General features: G+C 40.8%; 1 protein-coding gene across 7 annotated transcripts in view; it reads left to right on the top strand.

Moving 5' to 3' along the window:
* Positions 1–21438, top strand: part of ERBB4 (erb-b2 receptor tyrosine kinase 4) — a 606677-nt gene that overhangs the window by 456922 nt on the left and 128317 nt on the right. For 2 of the 7 annotated variants that reach the window (XM_057412354.1, XM_057412356.1), the window contains exons 15-17: positions 769–923; positions 7693–7737; positions 7858–7932. In XM_057412354.1, the coding sequence (XP_057268337.1) occupies positions 769–923; positions 7693–7737; positions 7858–7932 (275 nt within the window). The remainder of the gene's footprint in view (positions 1–768; positions 924–7692; positions 7738–7857; positions 7933–21438) is intronic. The other 5 variants (XM_057412357.1, XM_057412360.1, XM_057412358.1 and 2 more) reach the window with 3 other exon arrangements.

The raw sequence follows: 21438 nt of genomic DNA, 5'->3' as shown, positions 1-21438 counted from the left end.
ATGAGAAACTGAACATGAACTGGCTTCAGTGTGTGCTCACAGCCCAGAAAGCCAACCTTATCCTGGGCTGCATCAAAAGGAGTGTGACCAGCATGTCGAAGGAGGTGATCCTGCCCCTCTACTCTGCTCTTGTGAGACCTCACCTGGAGTATTGTGTGCAGTTCTGGTGTCCTCAACATAAAAAGGACATGGAACTCTTGGAACAAGTCCAGAGAAGGGCCACGAGGATGATCAGGGGGCTGGAGAACCTCCCATATGAAGACAGGCTGAGAACATTGGGGCTGTTCAGCCTGGAGAAGAGAAGGCTGCGTGGAGACCTCATAGCAGCCTTCCAGTATCTGAAGGGGGCTATAAGGATGCTGGGGAGGGACTCTTCATCAGGACTGTAGTGATAGGACAAAGGGTGATGGGCTCAAATTTAAACCAGGGAAATTCAGGTTAGATATAAGGCAGAAGTTCTTCCCTGTGAAGGTAATGAGGCAGTGGAACAGGTTGCCCAACAAAGTGGTAAATGCTCCATCCCTGGCAGTGTTCAAGGCCAGGTTGGACAGAGCCTTGGGTCACGTGGTTTAGTGGGAGGTGTCCCTGTCCATAGCAGAGGGCTTGGAACTAGATGATCTTTAAGGTAATCCTTTCCAACTCTAACTAATAAGTGCTATTAACAGTTGTTGCTGAGTGTGCCGCCAGTCGAGGACTTGCAAATTCTAGCGCAGGAGGAAGAGACAGAGTAACTTGAATGCACTGCATTTCTTCCTTCCATGTCTCCAGGGACCTGACCACTGCACAAAGTGCTTCCATTTTAAGGATGGTCCAAATTGTGTGGAAAAATGTCCTGATGGCTTACAGGGGGCCAACAGCTTCATTTTCAAATATGCTGATGAGGATCGTGAGTGCCATCCGTGTCATCCAAACTGCACCCAAGGGTAAGTGCCAGTTCTGTCAAGTGAGCCATCCCCTTTACTGCTTATAGCACATGATTGTTTACATACAGTTTGAATGGGTAAAGCACTTGTCCCGCTCCTGAAAACAGTGTGTGCAGCAGTAGTGTGACCTTTGATTTTCAGGGGTCTCATGACTTTCAGGTTCTAGTCATGAATGTCCAGCAGTTTATCAGGAAAAAAGCTTAAAGCCCTTCTGAAAACCACAGAGAACAGCTTTTCACAGCAGTGCTCTTAGCTCTCCTTCTACCTACCACAGGTTTGTAGCAAATGCTGCTAGTGACACTTCAGTGTAGGCCTGTAAAATGCCTTTATTTTTGGTATTCACTTGTTGACAGAATTTTCGTCTCTGCTCCTTGCTTTTGGTGAACTAACCTGGCAGCACTGCTGTGAGATGGAAGCGTTAATGCTCTTTCTCTCATATGGGGACTGATGCAAAGGGTTTTTCTGAAACCAGGCTTTGTACAGGAGTCTGATTCTGAACGTCAGCTTCTCAAGTGCTGTCTAAGTGCCTAAAATCACTTGTTCCATTTGGAAATATACAGCCCATGTATCTGAGCCAAAATTAAGGATCTATGCCACAAAATAATAGTAGTCACACAACTATTGTTTTGTATGGGCCACACAAGTTAAATGCTGGGGTTTTTTTGATGAGATGGTTGGTGGTGTCTGTCCAGCATATGGAACAAAGGAAGGGAAAGGCAGCCAGGGGAAAAAAAGAGCAAACTTTAGACAGTGAAATAATCTTCAACAAGAGGCTCTTATTGTTTAGCAGCTAAAATTAAACCAGTAAATTATTCAATGTAATCTTGATGTCAACAGCTGTTGCCATTCAAAATGAGACCTTTTTCTGGTTTTGCAAATCTAATTACAATAGAGCCATTAGGGAAATGAAAGTGAGATCGCAAAGACACAGCCAGGGTCTGTTGCAGATTTGTCTTCCTCTCAGACCCTTTAAATCAGTTATGCAATAAGAAAAATGCTACTGTGGAAGAGGAAAGTAAAAAGAAACAATATGAAAAGATGAGCTCACTTCAGGAGCTCTGGTCCTGGCTTTAATAAATGGTGTAAGTGACAATTCTGATCAAGTCTGACAAGCCCAGCAGTCTATGATAGATTTACTGTCCACCCTACTTAAGAAGTGCCTTGCAGCTCTGCTGGGCTCTCAGAAGACAAGGAGGCAATACTACGTCTCATTCCCCCCTCTTTTCTAGGGAGGTCTAAGTGTTACTAATCTTTATGTCACAACTGTTTCTCTTAGTCCAGAAAGAGAGCAGAATGTTTTCCATGCCTTTCCACTTCTTCATAGGCATCAGTAGTTTGCAAGTGTTACTTGTTTTTATCTCCCTGGATAGAACAGGATCAAGAAGGAGGACTTTTATGTCTTGTGATGAAAATCTGATGTTCAAGTTCATAAACAAACAGGAAAAGCATTAGGCAGTTGTAGCAGGTATTCATTGGCAACCCTTGGTGACACAGTGTTCCTTTGTTATCATTTAAGCCTTGAACTTGCAGTTATCCCTTCTTATTTTCTGCAGCTGGTAACGTAGAAGAATGTCTCATCTAGCATTGTGTGTCAAACCCCAGAGAACTGATAAACTGCCACTAGTGAAAGGGCCAGAGGTTTCACACCCAGGTTACATAGGAAAAGGTGTGGTTATCTCCTAGATGAGGAGCTATCCCTTTGCCATGAGTAAAATACTATTCATCATGGAAATCCTCATGCTCTTATTAAAGAGTTATTGCATCTATTCTTAGGTATTTAGTTATCCCTCATAAAAACAATACATGACCACCCCCCAAGTCTGGATGTACTTGGGTCTTTTTTTCTGGTGTTCCTAAAGACTTTCTGGTATGTGATTACATTAATGACTGCCCAAGATGTCTGAGTCTTACGGGTTGTCCATCTCTTCTTGCCAATGTTGTCAGGGGCTGAATGTGCCCACAGAGAGAAGGCAAACTCTTGTTCCTTTTCTCCTTCAATACAGAATTCTCTAGTTTCATACCCTTCCTTTAAAAATTAGTATTTAAATTCCCCTCAGTCAGGATTGTTCAGTGAGATAGATTGTGGAGGGAACACATCTTGATATTTGGCTCATGACTGAATGGTACAGAGAAACTGTAGTTCTGCTTTATCTATCATGTCTTTTCTCCTCTCTGTCAGATCAGTTGCTGGAATAAAACTGATGCCCTCTCAGTGCAGCTTGGATAATCATCAAAAAGTGTTGAGCTGCTGCAGAGCAGTGCTCCTGGTGTGGTATTATCTCATTCCTGCAGTGCTGCTTTCTTTGAATCTGGCTGCTTGCTAGAATGGGTTGTTCCCATATGTTGTTTCTAGTCACCCCTACCTGTTGCTGTCACCAGGGAAGATGTCTGTTCCATCCCTGTGTTTCCTGGAAGCGTCTTACCATATTTCATCATGGTCCTTGCAGATGATTGCTTTACACCCTAGACCATTCTCCTCCCTTATTCAACAATAATGGCTGCTTTGGTTAATAGGTGTGTAATTATCCAGCCCTGTTAATGATCTTGCATTGACTAGGAGAACCATCAAGGAGTGACTTCCTTGGAAGTAACAGCTATGCTCTTGGCCTTACATCCCCAGGCTAAACATCAGCTAGTTGAAGCCAGTCTGGAGCAGATCCGGGGCATGTGGGACAGCTGTCCCATTTAATTCAAGAGTCAGACAGCACTTGGCACCTCTTGTTGCAGAGCAAGCCAAAATGGAGCACTTTCACAGACATAAAATGCTAATTATATAATAGCATTTGACACAAGTGGGAGTTCTCACTGGACACCTCTCCTCCTCATAGAAAGTAATTTTCTCACACAGCTTTTTGGAAGAAGTGTATTACTCTTCCTCAAAACTTTATTTTCCTTCTAAGCCAAGACCAAAGAAATCATGGGAACCTTATCAATGTGTGTGGCCCAGAAGGGATTTGAAGGCAGAAGTACTGCCTTGCCCCTAAGGGTTAGGTGTGTTTTTAGGAAGGCATTATGAATTTCATAGGAAAAAATACTACAAATTTAATGACAATAAACTCTGAATAAGGAACTATTAATATTTTGTTGATGCAAAAGGTTCCCCAGTCTCCTGCCCCAGTTCAACTTTCTTATTGTCACTATTGGAAATCTCTTCCTGTTAGCTAAGTAACAGCCTGGTTTTCAGTTGACTATTCATAGCAGTAGTTGCATGACTGGTCATCACCAGAACTAAGGGTTCAGAGTTAATCTGCTTATGCTGTTGTATAATCAATTTTGTTTAGAATGGTGGAGTTTGAGATCCTTAGAGGCAGTGAGGATGGTGCACAGAAAGCTTTCTACCTTGGACTTCAGGAGAGCAGATTTGGCCTCATGAGGGATCTGATTGGTACAGTACCGTGGGGTAAATAAAGCCCTGGAGGGAAGAGGGGCCCGAGAAAGCTGGCTAATAATCAAGAATCACCTCCTCCAAGCTCAGGAGTGACACATCTCAATAAAGAGGAAGTCAGGCAGGAATGTCGGGAGGCCTGCAAGGATGAACAAGACGCTCCTGGACAAAGTCCAACACAAAAAGGAAGCCTACAGAGGGTGGAAGCAAGGACAGGTAGCCTGGGAGGAATAAAAAGAAATTGTCTGAGCAGCCAGGGATCAGGTTAGGAAAGCTAAAGCCCTGATAGAATTAAATCTGGCCAGGGACATCAAGGGCAACAAGAAAAAACCTTCTATAGGTACGTAGAGGATAAAAGGAAGATAAGGGAAAATGTGGATCTTCTCCGGAAGGAAACGGGAGACCTGATTACCCAGGACATGGAGAAGGCTGAGATACTCAGTGACTTTTTTGCCTCTGTCTTGACCAACAAGAGCTCCAGCCACACTACCCCAGTCACAGAAGATAATGGTGGGGACTGGGGAAATGAAGAACCACCCATCAAACCATCAGGTTTGAGACCATCTAAGGAGCCTGAAGGTGCACAAGTCCGTGAGAGCTGATGAGATGCATCCATGGGTCCTGAGGGAATTGGTGGATGAAGTGGCTAAGCCACTATCCATCATATCTGAGAAGTTGTGCAGTCTGGTTGCTTTGAGTAACCTGCTCTAGTGGAAGGTGTACCTGCATGTGGCAGGGAGCTGGAACTGTGTGAGCTTTAAGGTCCCTTCCAACCCAAACCATTCTGTGATTGTTTCTAATGGCAAAGATTTTTGAGACTTCATCTGACTGCAAATGGCTTCAGTGCTCCACATCTGTGAACAGTTCAGACCCTGCCTTTCAATCCTAATGAAAATTGCTGAAAGACAGTATTTGTGACTGAGAGGAAAAGGATTGTTTCAGGCAAAAACATTAGTTATTCCAGTTTTTAATACTATCTTAACTTGTCATTTTCTTTTAGGGGATGATTATCTGTGAAGCCAAGATCAGCTCCAAGTGTAATGATATTGTATAAGTTGTATTGGACTGTTCTATGGTACTGAATATATCATTAGTAAATTGGCATGTATTAGTTAATGAGCTCATTTTACAGAGCAACTTGGAAGTGAAAGTATCATCCAGAATCCAAGCAGAAAAAGGAACCCTGGGGGGTATATGGAGTACCAATGTTGTGTGTGATTTTTGTCAAAAATCCTCAAACCAAGGAAGTTACTTCCAGAGGAAAAATAACTGATGACTTGATGGTGCAAAATAGCTTTCTGACAGCTATTGCCGTTACTCAGTGTTGTACTTTACCGCATGTAATCAGGACAGCCAGTCAGAGAGTAGGAAGCTGTTCAACATGACTTGGAATAATGGAAGTTGCACCTGGATGGAATTTTGGGGCTGGGAAATCCACTGAAGAAGACAACAGGTTTAAATAAAAATCAGTGGTATTTCATCTTGGAGTAGGTGAGGTCCAAACAGCACTCTCTCCTTGGATCCAAGTCCTATTCTCCAAAAGCCAGACAGAATAAATGTACAGATGCAAAATGCCTCCAAGACAGTAGGTTCTTTATGTTGGTCTGCCACTTGTCTGAACTAGTAGTAATGGGCTCTCGGACCTCTAATTTGTAGAGGACCTTCTTTTTATTTATGGCAAGAGTCAGAGCTCAGCTTCTCTTGACGTGTTCGGAAATGGAAGATCTGAACAACTTTTTTCCAGCCTCCTTCATTACTGAACTGGTTATCTGCAAATTGCTGAGAATGCCATGAAAGAAAGACGTGCTGGATGCGTTTCAGGCTGGTTAGCATTCAGACAGTCCTGAACTCTGAAGTCCTGAAGCCAAGGACAGCTCACATTTCAAAAAACACCCGTCAGGAGTTTTCTCTATGAAGTTTTTGAACTGCAGTTAAATCTTCCCTTTCCGTTTATGCATTATCTGGCCACCTGGGTATTTAATGAATCCTTTTCATGTCTGCACATTTGCTGAAGGAAACCATTATTGAGGAAATCCTTCCAATTTGTGTTTGCATGTCACAGTTTTTATGTTAAAATAAGAATTCAAGTAAACAAACAAGAGGTAAGGTTCTATCATTCTGCTCTCCCTGATGGGCAGGTAAGGGGAAATTGAATTCATTGAGTTTATTTTACAATGGCAGAGCAACAGCTAATTTAAAAGCAGCAAAAGCTGATGAGTGGCAAGTGATGGTGAGGTAGAAAGAAGATCCCATGAGAGCATATTTGAACTCTTTCAGCTTTTTGACATGCATATTCCTCTATCAAAGCCAAACTAAAAATAGAGGACTTTAAAGGAGTTGGGGATCATACCTTCAATTTTAACTATCTCAACAGAAGTGAGTTTCAGTCTACGAAAGCATCAGATCACCTGCTCTTATAGTGGACTTAAAGCCAAAGAGCCTGTTAATAAAATGGCCCTGGGATCTTAAAAGAGATAAATAAGTGGTTTCATGTCCTTAAAATGCAGAGAGCTCAGTACACTCCATGGCTGCAGATGCGCTAGCTGGACATTCAACACAAGGGTGTCAGGTTGTCTTAACCCCTAAAAGCTTAACTTTAAGTCTCTGAGAATCCTGACAGTGCTGTATAAATACGTAACTGACTTGCTATTTGAACACAGAGGGCATAGGGCACCACTTCAGGTACTGTGCGTCATGAGGGCAAGGAAAATCCTTGCATAGCTGTGTTTTGCAGTATCTTTCCCTATGGTTATGCTTTAGTGGTGCTGCATAGAGTGATTCCCTTCATTTTTGTTTGATGAGCGCTTGCTGATTTTTGGAGGTGGAGGACTTTTGGCAGCACCTAAGAAAGCAGAATAAAACGCCTGAATCAGCAGATACTGTTTTGCTCTGATTTTTGCTGTTGGATGTTCATCTTTGGGTTTGCCTGATGCAAGTACCGTCAGCTTCCAAAATATTACTAGAGTTGCCTGAACTGGGAGCTTAGAGCAGAATGAACAATTGCATCAGTTACAGAAAGCAAGAAAGTTTTGTGTTGTGCTCCTGGGGGTCTCTTCTTGCAAATGAGCAGCTTCTGTGCAGTAATCACTGGTTTGATGATTCAGACAACATCCAGAAAAAGCAGCTCTATTGTCATGACTCCCACGTATGCAACTGAAACCTGCCTTTGAGCCAAGATATGTCCAACCTTGGAGTGCTGTTGCTATTAGTGTTCCCATTGCAAGCCTGTTTTTATCACAGGCTATAATTTTGTGGTGACTTGGGTCTCTTTTGAGAATTACAATTAAGATTTTGTGACAAAGAGGGGATTCCTGCTGTATATAGGATCTGTAAATAACCGATTTCTCTCTTTCTCTCCCTATTTTCAATTTGGATTTGCTGCAGGTGCATTGGGCCACGTCTTGAGGACTGCATCGGCCTGATGGATAGGTACTTGCTGAGTGATCGTTCCCTGTGTGTCTTCCATCTTTCACGTGTGGACAAGGGCGAATGCATGTGCATGTCCTTGTGAATGGCAAATGACATCTTTTGTTCTGTAATTGCCTGCAGGTGTAGAGGTCCCGCTAGTCATGACTGCATTTACTATCCATGGACACGACAGTCCACTTTACCACAACATGCTAGGTAACATCCACCACTTCTCCATTTTTGCACACAGGGTTACCACAGGAATGTTATACTATCCAGTTTGTTCAGAAATACAAATGACAGGGAGAATATAATTCATCCTGAAGTGAGATATGAACATCCAAATTTACTTTTCCTTTTGAAAAGCCTATTCAATATCTTAATTGTTCAGGCTGATTGGAAAATGCCTTTTTTAGGTGAAATCAATAAGGATTTAATTCTGGCATTTTCTGGAGACACACGTGTTTCTTGATGCAGTTTTACTCAAAGTAAACATGGTGAAAACTGGCTAAATTGGAATTCACTGTTTTCCCTTTTTATTCATTTTTTTCTTCAAGGCAGTGCTTAAAAGCAAATGAAGCTTTTCATTCCATACTTCTCTGGGAAAAAGTAAATGTTTCGGCAAAACTTAATTTCCTCCTTAACTCACCCAACACTATTACTTGATTGGGTTGGTTTGGGTTTTTTCTTCCTTCTCTTTAGGAAAAAGAGAAATCCTAACCTTGCTTCGGGTTTATTTTTCAGTAATGATGATGAAAACAAATGAAGGTAGGAAGACTCCCAAAACATTGCAGTTACACTCTGCATTCTTTTTCATGAAAGCCCTTATTGCCCTTCAGTTGATGTTCGAATTCAAACTGGTTAGTATGACTTCCAGGCTTTGGGATTATTGGCCTGAGCTAAGACTGGATGAAAAAATAGATCATTTCAATCAACTTCACTTCATTAAGGATTTTACTTTGGCTGTTTTCCTTGTCTTTGAAAGAAAGATTTTAAGATGCTTTTCCTTCTTAGTTGTGTGCCTAATGTGAATATTCCTGTTTCTAACTGCTGACAGAGAACATGTTTAGACTTGAAAACCAATACTTTGTAAATGCTATCAAATGGTATATTTGTATTAATCAGTATAGTAAATCGGTATCAATTCTGTCTTAATTCATGGACCCAATGAAGGAGGTTTTGAATATTTCAGTATGTTGTTTTAATATTTCTGGTCTGGGATATCCAGTTTGAAATACTTCTGTGGATGCACTCTTCCAAACTGAGCCACCCAAAATAAACAGTTGGTTTTAAAGGTCTCCATTTGTGCTTCATTCAAAGCACAGATACAGAACATGTAGTATTCTAAGTTCAAGGGGCTTACTAAACGACAGAGAACAAAGGCCATGCTGAAGTTCTGTTTTATTAACCAATTTAAAAACAAGTTGGATTTTTAATCAGTGTTTGAGGGAATATGAGGGCTTTATACTAGGAAGACGGCTCGCTGGGTGTAGTGTAACTCTCTTACAGCATGCCAGGCTGCTTGCTCTAGCTTCCTCTGTTAGCCCAAAGGCCAGACCTTGTTCATTGAATTCAGTGGTGTAACTCCAAAACTTGCCTTTGCATGAAAAATGTTCAGGTAGGAGTAAAGCCTCTGGAGGTACTGCCGAATACCCTCTGAATTTGATGGAAAGACTCCTGTTAATCACACTGGATGTTAGATTGGGTCACGTATTTAAAAGTGGAATTAAAGGAGTGGGACCTCAAACATGATGGCACAACATAAAATGTTGTCTAGTGGGGTGCCAGGTTTAAGCCACATGTCAGCAGGCAATGCCTATTTGGTATTTTATGTTGTGTAAATAGTGGGGTTTGTCTCCTTGAATTCACTGTCAAGGTTCTAAAGCAAATTATTAAGGGGGATGGAAATTAAAGCCATTCTTTTACTCTGCTCAAGTGAAAGATGTCCAGCTCCACGCAGTCAGAGGGGAAGAGCCTCACGTGCTTCCTTTACATGTGATGGATTTTATTTTGTTTTGTTCCTGAATTTATTTTAGGAGAATTACTGCAGTATGTTTAAGTATCAGTGTATGTGTATTCCATCATTTTTAAGCCAAGGAAGGAAATTTCATGCCTTTATTAGATTAGTGAAATTGTGCTTTTAAATTCTTTTTTTGTGTGTCTGGAAATGCTTCATTTTGTTTGGGCTAAAAGTGGCGAAAACTGCACTGGCAAAGTGATGCTTTTGTTATGTTAGGGGTGTAAATAAAAAATGGATGTGTTTCACTTGAGATAGAACCTTTTCCATGTCCCTTTAACAACTGTGCGCCCTCCCTAGACTTACAGACCTTTAAGCAATTAACAGTCAGGTTTACCTTTATCCCTTGACTTGAATTTCTTCCGCTGATGTGAACTAGCAGTGGGTTGAAGGGCAGAGTTTTCTGCTGTTTAGGCAGCTGGAAGTGAGAGCAGGGCTCTAACCGGAAACAATGAGATATTTCTCATCTTCACTTATTTCCATTTTCATACCAGTGGGGCTTTTCTTTCCAGTTTTGCAGTTTGCAAATTGGTTTTGCCATGGTCCATTGACTTGAGGGTTTTTGTAAGAGTCTGGTAGAATAGCAAAGGGATTCTTACTGTCGTGTTTAATAAAGATGAATCAGATGTGCATCACATGGCTTGTTTTCCAGGTGACCGGAGAAACTCCAGCTTTTCTGCTTATGTTTGGTCCCTTATATTTTGTAGGGAAAAAAATCCTCACTTCTGGATTGTATATCTTTCTGCATAGGTATTTTGGGTTTTAAAAGCCTGTAGCTTCAGTAGAGTTCCATCCAAACGGATGGAGGAAACCCTTTTCTTATTTCCAGCCCAGTGCCATGAATAAAGGCTATTTTATCCCTTTTCCTCTAGACTACTTGATAGTAGACTTCATCAAGTGACTGTTAGGTTACTTCCTGGATCTCATGTGCCTCTTTTGTTTCCGTGTGAGGACCCATGTTTATTTTCGATGTGTTGAGCTTCTGTTCACAAAGGCTTTCACTGTATTCCTAACTGCCAGGAAAAGTTCAAACTGTAAAGATGTAGAAGTCACAGGAGAAATGAGTGCCTCTTCTGCTGCTGGTTAGTTGCAAATTCTGCTTATTGTTATTGTAGCTTTTGATTTACTGTGGTTGAAATGATATGGCAGGAAGAGCCTTTCCTCACATTTGTGACATCGTCTGTATTTGTACCATGTTTAATGCATATCGCTGCTATCACAGTGTTGTCTGGTTGTAATTCATTTGAATCACGGAGCCAGTTTGCTGAGCAGGTTTTCTGGCTGACCTCTTCAGGCTGCTCAGATGATACAGAGGCCAGAAGGAATGGGACAGGCCTTGCCAGCAGAGAATGCCCTATGTGAGGTGGCATGTAACTGATGTTTCTGCTTCTTGTCCTTTCTGTCTCCTTCCTTCCCTGCTGTGCTGAGAATCTCAGCTCAGGGAGCAGAGAGGAGACAAGAGCCTTGTGTTGCAGCTTTTCTAGCTGCTCATAGCATTTCCTGTTGTTCTCTGCCTTTTGGGGGTCAGAGGAATAGGTACTAGATTGTTACTTTAAGACGTCACTTTGGGTTCCTCTTTATCGAAATTTCCTAGAAATCACTAAAGCAAAGATGGAAAGCAGATGGTGGCTTGAATTTCCCAGGGTGCCCAAAGGAATTAGTTGTCCTCCTTTCCCATCCCTTACTAGAATGACACTCCTTGTTCTGGCAGTTGTAGATGGTGGCTTCTTCAAGTGGAATAGCATACCTACTAGCTCTGGAGCAGAGGGCAAAGAGAGGGCTGCTTCAAGGGTTTGGATAAGCATTGCCTGAAAGGGAGGTTGCAAAACAGTAAAAGTAATACTCTGCTGTTCATTAAGAAAATGAGTCTGGGCAGTCATGGAAGGCTGGCTCTTCCACACTCCACTGCTTCCAAGTGCACCAGAAAAGTTTGGCTAACTCTGTTCTTGAAGCAAGGCTGTAGACAAAGTTTTTACTTCAAATACAGATTTTAGATGAGTTCATCCTTCCTGTGATTCATTCAGGTTAATACTAAGAGAGAAGAGATCATCAAAGGAGGAGTGAAGGTTCCGTTTTCCAGTGCGTAAGAGATTGCAGATCTGACAATGTGATCAGAAGCATGTGGTGGATATGACAGGAAAGAACTAGCACCTTGATGTTATTAGTCTGAGTAAGCCAATGTTTCTCTCTTTATGCCCTAAGAAAATGTCATTCACATTTCCCTTTTAACTAACAGAAACTAATTAGCCAGGACCACCATTGTCAATGACGTGTAGATGTTAACTCAAATTACAATCCTGATGTGAGCTTTATATCAACAAAGGACATCCTCTTAACACATCATCACTTCCTAAACAAAGAAAAAAGCAGTCTTTATGTACTGCGTGTGTGTACAAGAGCCAATTAACAGTAAACCCTATGTAATGCAGGCAAATTCTTTCATAGCTGTTTTGTACCCTTGCACAGTATGACTTCAATAGAATTTCACAGCAGCTCTGAGTAGATGATGGGGCAGGGAATCCACCTCTAATAAACTGCTTATGTTCATTGCTTTTATGGCACTCTGTTCCATTGCTTGGAGGAAAGCGTTCCATATGCTCTGTATTTTTATAGGTACAATTATGGTCATTTTGGAGGGGAAGAGGAAGAGAATCTCTAAAGTAAGAGCTAAAATAGGATCTAAGTATAAACTAAGCTACGTTACTTGATTGGTAAAAGATGCTACTCTTTAGAGACACTTAATATGGAGCTTTCTGATGCTGTATTAGAATTGAGCAGTGGAAGAAACAGATTTATTTTTATTAAGAAGTAAGACTAGAAAAACAGGCAGTTTCTGATCCTGCCTCTGTGGCTTGGATAGAGCTTACCCTTCATCTGTTTAGGACATGCTGATAGAAAAATTCCTGTTCTATGCAAGAACTTGCTGCTTCTGAACTGGTTCTCAAACAGACCTTTGCTGTGGGCACTTCTGTTGTCACAGCATTTCACTGCCTGGAGCTTTAGGAGGAATATGCTTTGAGTACCCCTGTGACATGAATGGAAGTAACTGCAGTGATTTCTTGGTCTCTCCCACTTTTCACAACTCCCTCTTAGTGAAACTGGTTTCCTTAGGAAAGGGGCTAGGTAAGGTTTTCCTTCTTTTCTGCCACAGATAAAAAAACTCTCATTGTATTAAAACTTCTGTTCAGAAAGATTTGTGTGGGATCTCTGAAGGTTTCCACTTCATTTGCTTTACTCAGCAGGGCTGGCTGGTGTGGTCTCATAGTATGGGAGGACTTGGTAAATTCTGCTGGTACAAAGAGAAATAAACTCTTAAGGCTGGAAGAGTGAAAAAATTAGAAGCAGTTGTCATGCAAGAGCTTTTTAAAATCTGGTTTGTGGCTTCAGTAGTTGGAGGATCTTGTTGAGTGTGCAAAGGAGAGAATAAGGCCAGAAATCTGTTTTTTCTAGTAGTTTGTTACACAAGGAGTGAAATACGAGCAAAACACTCCTGCAGTATGTTGAGATTGTTGATGCTTATAGACCAGTTTCTCAGCAGAGTTTGATGGGTTTAGTTAAGACTCATGATCGTGCAGTGGTGCTTATGAAACAGAGAAATGCATGTCTTCTTGTGGATATAGGTGTGGCAGTCATTACTGTCTCATTTGGTATGTCCCAACCCTGTGCCTTCTTCAGCCACTGAGCTCTCAATAGACATTAGCACCCAGTCTCACAAAGCAAGCGAGCAGGTTTATTGCAGAACAGGTGCAGGCACTTCCTGCCTTTGGTTGGCTTATCATGAATTTCGTAGTATCTCTGTCATCCAGAGCTTCATGCCAAGTGTTGATGAAGTCCTTCCCCTCTGTGGCTTCAGTGTAAGGTCCGACATGATGAACTGTATGCATAGGTTCAGACCCACTTGAACAGCAAGCTTCTCAGTGTTATGAAGCATGTCATGGAAAATATACAGCATGTACTAAACACCATATTTACCAAGCACTGGAGCTGCAAAATAGATTTTCAGATACATTTAGAATAAGAAGATTATTTGTTCAGAAAACTAAATTATTTGTGCTGTAACAATGAGCAGAAAAAATAAGTGATTAAGCCAGACACGGTAGGTCACTGCTGAAGGACAAGAAGCATTAGGAAATGCAGTTTGAAAATGGACTGTTAGAATGGAAAGCAACACAGAACCCTATTGCAGAGGCCCCTGCTTTTATTCCTGATCGGGCTTTATAAGCTTTGTGTTATGTGTCTGTGCTGGTTTGGCTACGCAAGTGGTATATCATGCAGAAATAAAATGAAGAAGTGACCTTATTATAGACCAACAGTATATATCTCATCACTCTCCAATAGGTTTCTTTTATGGCTTGAAATGAGGATTTACTTTAGATTTAATATTGTTATAAATTATCTGTTATTAAAAATACATTAGCAGAGCTTTAGAAATACATAAGAGGTAGTGTTGTTTAAACCTCAGTGAATGATTCCTTAATAATTCATTAATATTTAACATACAGTAAATCAGAACTAAAGCTTGCAGCCTTACTTCAGTCTACCTGTGTAATGCAGGATTTGTCACTCTTGTATGTATACAGTGGACGTGACAAATGTATTTCAGTTGAGGCAAGACTTAATTCTGTGTTCCGGCTTACCCACCGTGACATGTCAGATAATAAAGGAGCTGTAATTCTTGCATAAAATGGGAAGCTCTTGGTTGGCATGTTTAGAACAGTAGACAGGTAGTGATGTGCTTGTGTTGCATGTATAGAGTCAAACCCGCTTAATTAGATCTCTTCAGATCAAAGTTAGTATGTCAAGCCATGCAATCGACCACATTTGGGTTGGGATAGGTTTCTTGTTTTCTGGTATCTATGAAGTGCTCTTGCCGGAATATTCTCTCATGCATACTTTTCCATTGCCTATTTAACACCAGTTAATATTTGGCGGAATGACTTGATGCTGATGAGAATTTGTACTTGAACTCTGCAATTGCCATTACCTTTTTTGTTTTGCACACAAAAGCGTAGGTTCTACTTATCAGTTAATTTGCAACAGTTTTACCAGCATTAGATCAAAAAGAGCAGATAAAAACTTCTTAATGCTGATAATACAGTTCACAGGGGGTCTTTTCATTTGTTTTTTTTTGCAGCAATTGAAATACCAGCTTTGAATTTGGTAACACAGGGTCCAGTTTTACCAGTGTGTAGCCTGCAAGCGCAAGGGTAAACTTATAAAACAAGCTGTAGGTTTGAAGGAATTAACAAGCTTCTGTCCATTGGTGCCACACGTGGGAAGTTGTACTGCAGCAGTTACCAAAAGTGGAAGCATTGCCACTAATAGCAGAAACCATGCAGGAATACAGTATTAGTAAATTGAGCCGTCAGACCAAATTACTTTATCTTACTATAATTTTTTCCTGTCATGCTGTAAAGTGAAGTAACAGAGTGGGAAAATGTCATGTAAATTTTCTGTGCCTTTGGGCTTTTTGTATGAAGGCTTTCAAATAACTACATTCAAATTGTAGTGGGAAAGAGGGCCTAATACTAAACTCATTTCTCATTCCGTGCCCTCTCTCCATTAGTTCAGCTTACTTTCCATCTCTTTTCTGTAAAATAGAGATATTTTGCCTCTTCTCTACCTTGTTGTAATGGTAGTGGATAGAGGTGGACAAGAATGTAGACCCTGTATCTTCAGAAAGACTGTTTCCTTAGGACCGTATGTTAAACACGCTTTAGGAAAGAGCCACCAGCAATAATTAAAGCTTTGCACATTGTGCCTTGTAGTGAAGAAGTTTGAGACCTCAGACAGCTAAAGCTTATTTTGGCTGAAGATTGAAGTGTAGAGCCTAACTGTCATCTAAAAGTAGATAGATAAGGAACAAAAATTTGCTTAAAGATGGTACTGGTCTAGCAGACTGAACAGGAGCTGTGAACTAATGAAACGGGTCAAATCTGAGGGAAGACACATGCAAAGCCACAAAATGCCAGTGCATTATCTAATGAGGATTATTAATGCCTGGAATGATTTTTCCTGCTAATGTTCCTTTCTCCAGCACTAGACTTGTAAAATCAAGCCTGGAACTTTCTCTTGTAAGCATGATGGATCTGAGCCAAGCCGTGGGCTGTGTTGTAGGGATACTCAGGCCAGAGGATTTTGCTGGTTCCTTGAGTGGTTGTTTACAGTGTGTGACATAGCACTTTCATGTCCGAGATGATAGTTTCCACCTACAATCAGCTCTTGGCTCATGCTGTAAGATTAGGACCTAGAGTTCCTCATTTGAATTTTGATTCCTAGTACCGAGTTGGACACAGACAAGCAAATCTAGCTGCTGAATACTGGGCTTTAGTTTCTGTCAGCTATGGTGAGGCACAGTGAGAGTTCCACATGACTTTCCTCAAGGCTTCTGTTATGCTGGCTTATCCTTGTTGGTTAGCAGTTAGAATTCTAAGTTTTCAGACTGTCCTTTGCTACCAGAGAGGAGAAACTCTTTCAGATCTTACCTGTTTGACTGAACTGTCTTGCATTTGTGCCTGTATTCACTTGAATGAGATTTCTTTTGAATAAATAGAGTAGCATTTTTTGTGTGTCAGTGGTTCATCATTTTTGTTTGATGTCCTACAGCTGAAGGCAAATTGTTCCCATTACTGTATTTCTTCACTAATGATGTAAATTTGGAGGTCAAATTTGTCTATCTCTATAGGGTTCTCTAAGCCTTAGATACTAGTGAAGTACTGAAGTATCTTGTATTGTTCTGCAGTGCAGATTCTTCTTTTTCTTGTCTTTTCTTTTTCTCCCTCTTATTGTTCCTCCCTTCCTTTCCTGGAAGATGCTTTGGTGGAACCATGTCTTTGGTCCTGTGAAGTTTTAGAAGGTGTGGTATCTAGATACTGGTTTTATTTGTGTGTTACCTTTGAAAGTGAAGCTTTCTGTAGTGATGACAGCACTTTTGTCAAAAAACTTCATGTTTTTTTCAGTTTGTTGTAAAGGTTTGATGACAACATCTTCCCACAGTGGTGAACAAGCTCTTTTGCAGACATACTGGCTGTTTAATCAAGAGAAGATAATGCAAGTAATTTCTGTAGTTATCTGAGGTTGAGCAGGTGCTCAAACAGGCAAGGAAAGAATGGGGGTAATGTGAAAACTGGGTGCTGGCTAGTTCTGATTAGCTTTTCATTGGCAGAGAGTTATGAGGAGCTTACTGTGTATTTGTCTGTTCTGGTACATCTCTTGACAGTTTGCAGCAGCTTATCCTGAAGAGCTGGGATGTTTATGCAGAAATTTGAGAACAGATTCACCCTTATCATCAGGACAAAGGCCAGCCTTTGGTTAAACATGATCCAGACATGATATAATTCCTCATTTGTAAATTAGATGAAGTTTTTGTGGTAGTAGTGGCAAGAAAATTGTCTGAAATGCAAATGACTAAGAAGTGTGAACCATTTCTTCAGGTGATTTGTCTTAAACTCCCAGTATGTCTGTCCACTAAAAACGCAGGCCACCAAAGCAATGCACCAAGGTGTTACTCGCCTCTTAAAATGCTTGCTTGGCTTTTCATTGCATGTTTGTAATTTTACTCGCTGTTCGACTTAACTCACAGCTGTCTACTTGTAGTAAACCTAATGATGTTTAGATATGTTACTGAGATTAAGTAACACAGGTAATTCTTAGGAGGCACAGAGTCTGAGAAGCAGCACTGGTGTAAAGAAGAAGTTACAGTGGAAAATTAGAAGCAAACAAAAGGATAGAGAATGTGGTTTTAATTAGTTGTTGCCGTTTGTTTTGCTCCAGATAAACAAACCTGGTTAGAACCTGGAGGCTTGATGTCCCTGTTGCTGAGTATAGTTGTAGAGGTCATGCTGAAGAGGAGATGAGACATTGCAATCCCTACTCTTGGCAATATAGCATGTTAATCTGAAAATCAATCTGAAAATCAATCCTGGGAGCATGGACCATGATATAGAATCCTGCAGGCTGGTTGGTGAGAAGCAAATAGACAACAATGCCCTGGTAGACTGGAGGGAAGAGGACTAATTCTAGTTGGGCATTTCACCAGTGTGGCAGTGGTCAAACTGGTCTCTTCTAAATTCCCAGCAGGCTTGAATCAGCCCATAGTGTATTTTTCAGTTTATTTCAATGGTTTGCATCAGTGGGCATTACTTTATTTGACTGAATAGCCTTCCTGAAGGAAAATATCTGTATTTGAGGTATTACAGCTTTCCTTGCCCAGAATGGTCTGATGCAGGGAAAGAAAAAACAAGTAGAAAGTATTCCTGCATTAAAAATGGGCCACTGGTTGTTAATATGCATAGTCACAATCACAGTGAGGATAATAGACAAAGAACAGATTGAAGGGATAGTGATCTAGCTTTATAATAGTCCCCTCTCCTGTAGATATGTCTTTCCCTCCTTTGTGGCAGCAATATCCTCTGCATGTAAATGACATGGATGCAGTTCAGTGCTGTCTTCACTGCAGCTTTGCATGAGCACTCTTTGCTTTGATTTCCTGGATCGACCAGTGGCTCAGGCTCCAAATTCCAAACTTTGGGATGTTTGAGTCACCTTTTTATCAAGGGATTTTTTAAAATAAGGAAGCTCTTCCCATTTTCAGGAAAATTCTAGTGAGGAAAAGGCAATTACTAAGAAAGCGAGCCAAAATTATAGCAGTAGCAGTATGTTTGTGTGTATTCTTTCTAGCTAGTTTCATAAACTTTTTCATGCTCCCTTCTGATAGAGGTGGGAAAAAAAAAGATGTCTGAGCCTTCTCTCTTCTGTTTTTCTTGAGCCTTAATGAGCTTCAGAAGCTGTGAAACATAAAGGCACAAGAAGTGAGCAGGACCCACTGTCTGCCAGAGAGGTTGGTGCTTAGGTCTGGAGGTTTGGTGGGGTGGAGAGAAGGTAGGGGGTTGTGGCTGAAAGACGAAGAAGAGGTTTTAAAGCTGGATCATGATTTCCCCAGATTCTCAGCATGCTCTGTTCTGGGAGTTGAGCAGCTATTGGGAGAGGAGGATATAAGATGCATAGAAAAGGCGGTATCTGCAATAAATTCTGGGATGCTCTTTCATACTGAAATTTGGGAGAAGGAAGAGCTGTTTTACTAAATTATCATTTGCCTTTATGTGGGCCATACTGTACTGCAAAATAATCATCATGAAACAGCTGTTACAGAGTCTAGGTTACTCTGAGCAGTATCCTCACCATGGACACAAGCTGTTTTTCTAATCAAGTCACATCTGTGACTATCAAGATGATAGGAGGTTGCTGTGTACATAGACACAAAAAAAAATCCTCAGCAGAGCTGAGAGTAGAAGATGAGGATAATATTCACAAATACTGGTTTGCCTTAGCTCACTTTCAGCCACTGAAGCAAAATAGATTCCTTTGGGTGGCTGTGGGTACAGAGGAGAGGAGTAAAGGTGAGTGGGTTCAGGACTTAAAAGTTGAACTTTTTTTTCCTGAATGGCCTCTGGGGAAATGCTGGCAGTGGGATGATGATTAGAACAAAGAGGAGTTGCAAGATACACCAGAGTTTCTCTCTGTTCCACTTGGTAACATTAGAACTACTGGGAGATAAGCTAGGGACACAGAAGAATTTTGGGGCATGTTATTGTAGAGGAGATGATCTTGTATAAGCCTTGTGTCAGAAGGAAGACCTCAGTTTCATGTGATTTTTTTTTTTCCCCATAATCAAATGGAATTTTATAATGATAGATATAATGTGTGTATAGACATTTAGACAGAATTCTATCCTTGTAATAGACTAGTGATAAATCTGAAAGTGGTATCAGGCACACTCAGAAAGAAATTCCTTCTACCCCACTATTTACCTACCATTGCTTTTCTTTGATATTTATGAGCACTGACTGCATTTATTCCCAGCTGTGCTCCACAAAGATAAATTCTGCATATTTAGAACTCAAATGAGGAGTAGCTAAAATATATGTTGAAGTTAACAGCATCATGGCCATTACTAGTATTCCAATAAATGTCTCAAATGCTATATTTATATATACATTTATACCAGTGCAGAACAAAGTGTTACTATTTGGATTTAGGCTTTAAAGGAAAAAATGTTAATCGGATGTGTGTATATATCAATGTTTGTAATACATGCAGGATATATGGGGGCATATTTCCAACCACATTCTACAGAAATCCTCCATGCATTCTAACTTTAGTCTCAAACATAGGTCCAAAAGATGGCTTCAATACCACCACTTGTTAAAAAAAAAAGCCCAGCTGAAACCCATGTAAGCTCTACATTTACCACAAAAGAAATGATCGTATATGACCAGAAAGTTGAAGATTGGCAACACAGTGTGGCAGTTCTGTTCTCATCAGTTTATCATGTCCCATCTTTGTTTTGATGATGTTTCTGAGGTTGTTTTTCTTCCTGCCAGTGTCCAGTGCTGAACCTTAGCGTGACTGCTCACTCATTTGAAAAGGCTTGCTCTCCTTGGTGAGGTGGCTCATGGGAGTCTAGATGCAGAGCTGGTCCAGAAGTGGTCCAACAGAAATTAGGGATCTTTTTAATGTACGGAATCTGTTCTCACAAAGGAGAAGCATAAAGTCATAAGACATCAAAAGGAGGAAATCCAGGACAGAATCTCAGAGTTGGTCACCAAATGAAGGGTCCCTAATGTGAAATACTCCTGGAGCTCCTGGGTATTTGGTATGTTAAACTGCTCAATTTCAGCAAACGCTTAAGTGAAACTCAAATGAATGACAAGCACTTTTCCACCACTGCAATTTGGAAAGTGTTTGTTAAAAATAGCAGAAGGAAGAGCACAGTTATTCTAACAGGTTTCCTCCTGTTGTTTAAAATACTCTCAAACATCCCTTCCTGTTCTCTATTCTTTGTATTTTGAGTTACTAAACTGAAGTGAATTTCCCTCCATGTCTTGTACCAACTATTGGGTACCAGGTATTTTAGAGAACAAAGTCATGACTGTCTAATTCATCATGAATGTGTGTCCTCAGAGATCTGATTGTTTTTTCCAAACATACCCCTATCTGCATAATTGTTAGTTAACTGTAAAGAAAAACCATCATGCGTTAGACTGACTCAAGCTGCCACCTGAAATGTTAGTGAATGCTTGTTAATGCAGTATTCACTGAGGTGTACAGTCACTGGTGGAGCAAAGCTGTGGAGGGAGGAGAGGATGTGTTTGAAATAGTTTCTGTGCTATTTAGGCTCGAGATCAGCCTTCTGCTTGAGAAGATGTGCAGAACGGAGGGTGAAGGTAATTGGCCTGCCAGCGTCTGCTGGAACATATAATAGAAATCATAATGTAGCAGTCAAGAAAATGTTATAAAAATCTGCCCTGAACACCTGCTGCAGAGTGAAGGAATGTTCCTACACAGTTTCAATAGCCAATTTTGTGCTAGGGTTTGTATTCTCTATGTGACCCAGCTCCCGCTGAATATTTTGGCTCCCTACTCATTTAATATGGGCACTACCTTGTATTTCTCCAGCTCCTCAAGCGATGTAACACACTGTCCCAGACTGTGCTGCTCTGTCGTACTTTGGGATTTGACAGTTAATGAATAGAAAGCAGTGCCACCAGACAAAGTAGTCTCTCAGCATATAATATCATAATGTGCTTTATGTTTCTATTTGAGAAAAGCAGGTTTTCTTATTAATAATTTCATGTACACAGACATAATCCTGGAGCCAGTTCACTGCAGCTAGTTGCTGAGAAGCAGGCTAATTTTATTGCTTC

This window comes from Pezoporus wallicus, unplaced genomic scaffold (assembly GCF_028554395.1).
Source record: "Pezoporus wallicus isolate ANWC-B61680 ecotype Strahan unplaced genomic scaffold, APGP_CSIRO_Pwel_v1 contig_6566, whole genome shotgun sequence".
Taxonomy (NCBI): Eukaryota; Metazoa; Chordata; class Aves; order Psittaciformes; family Psittacidae; genus Pezoporus; species Pezoporus wallicus.
The sequence above is the reverse complement of the archived record's forward strand: the minus strand, read 5'-3'. Positions and strand labels throughout refer to the sequence as shown.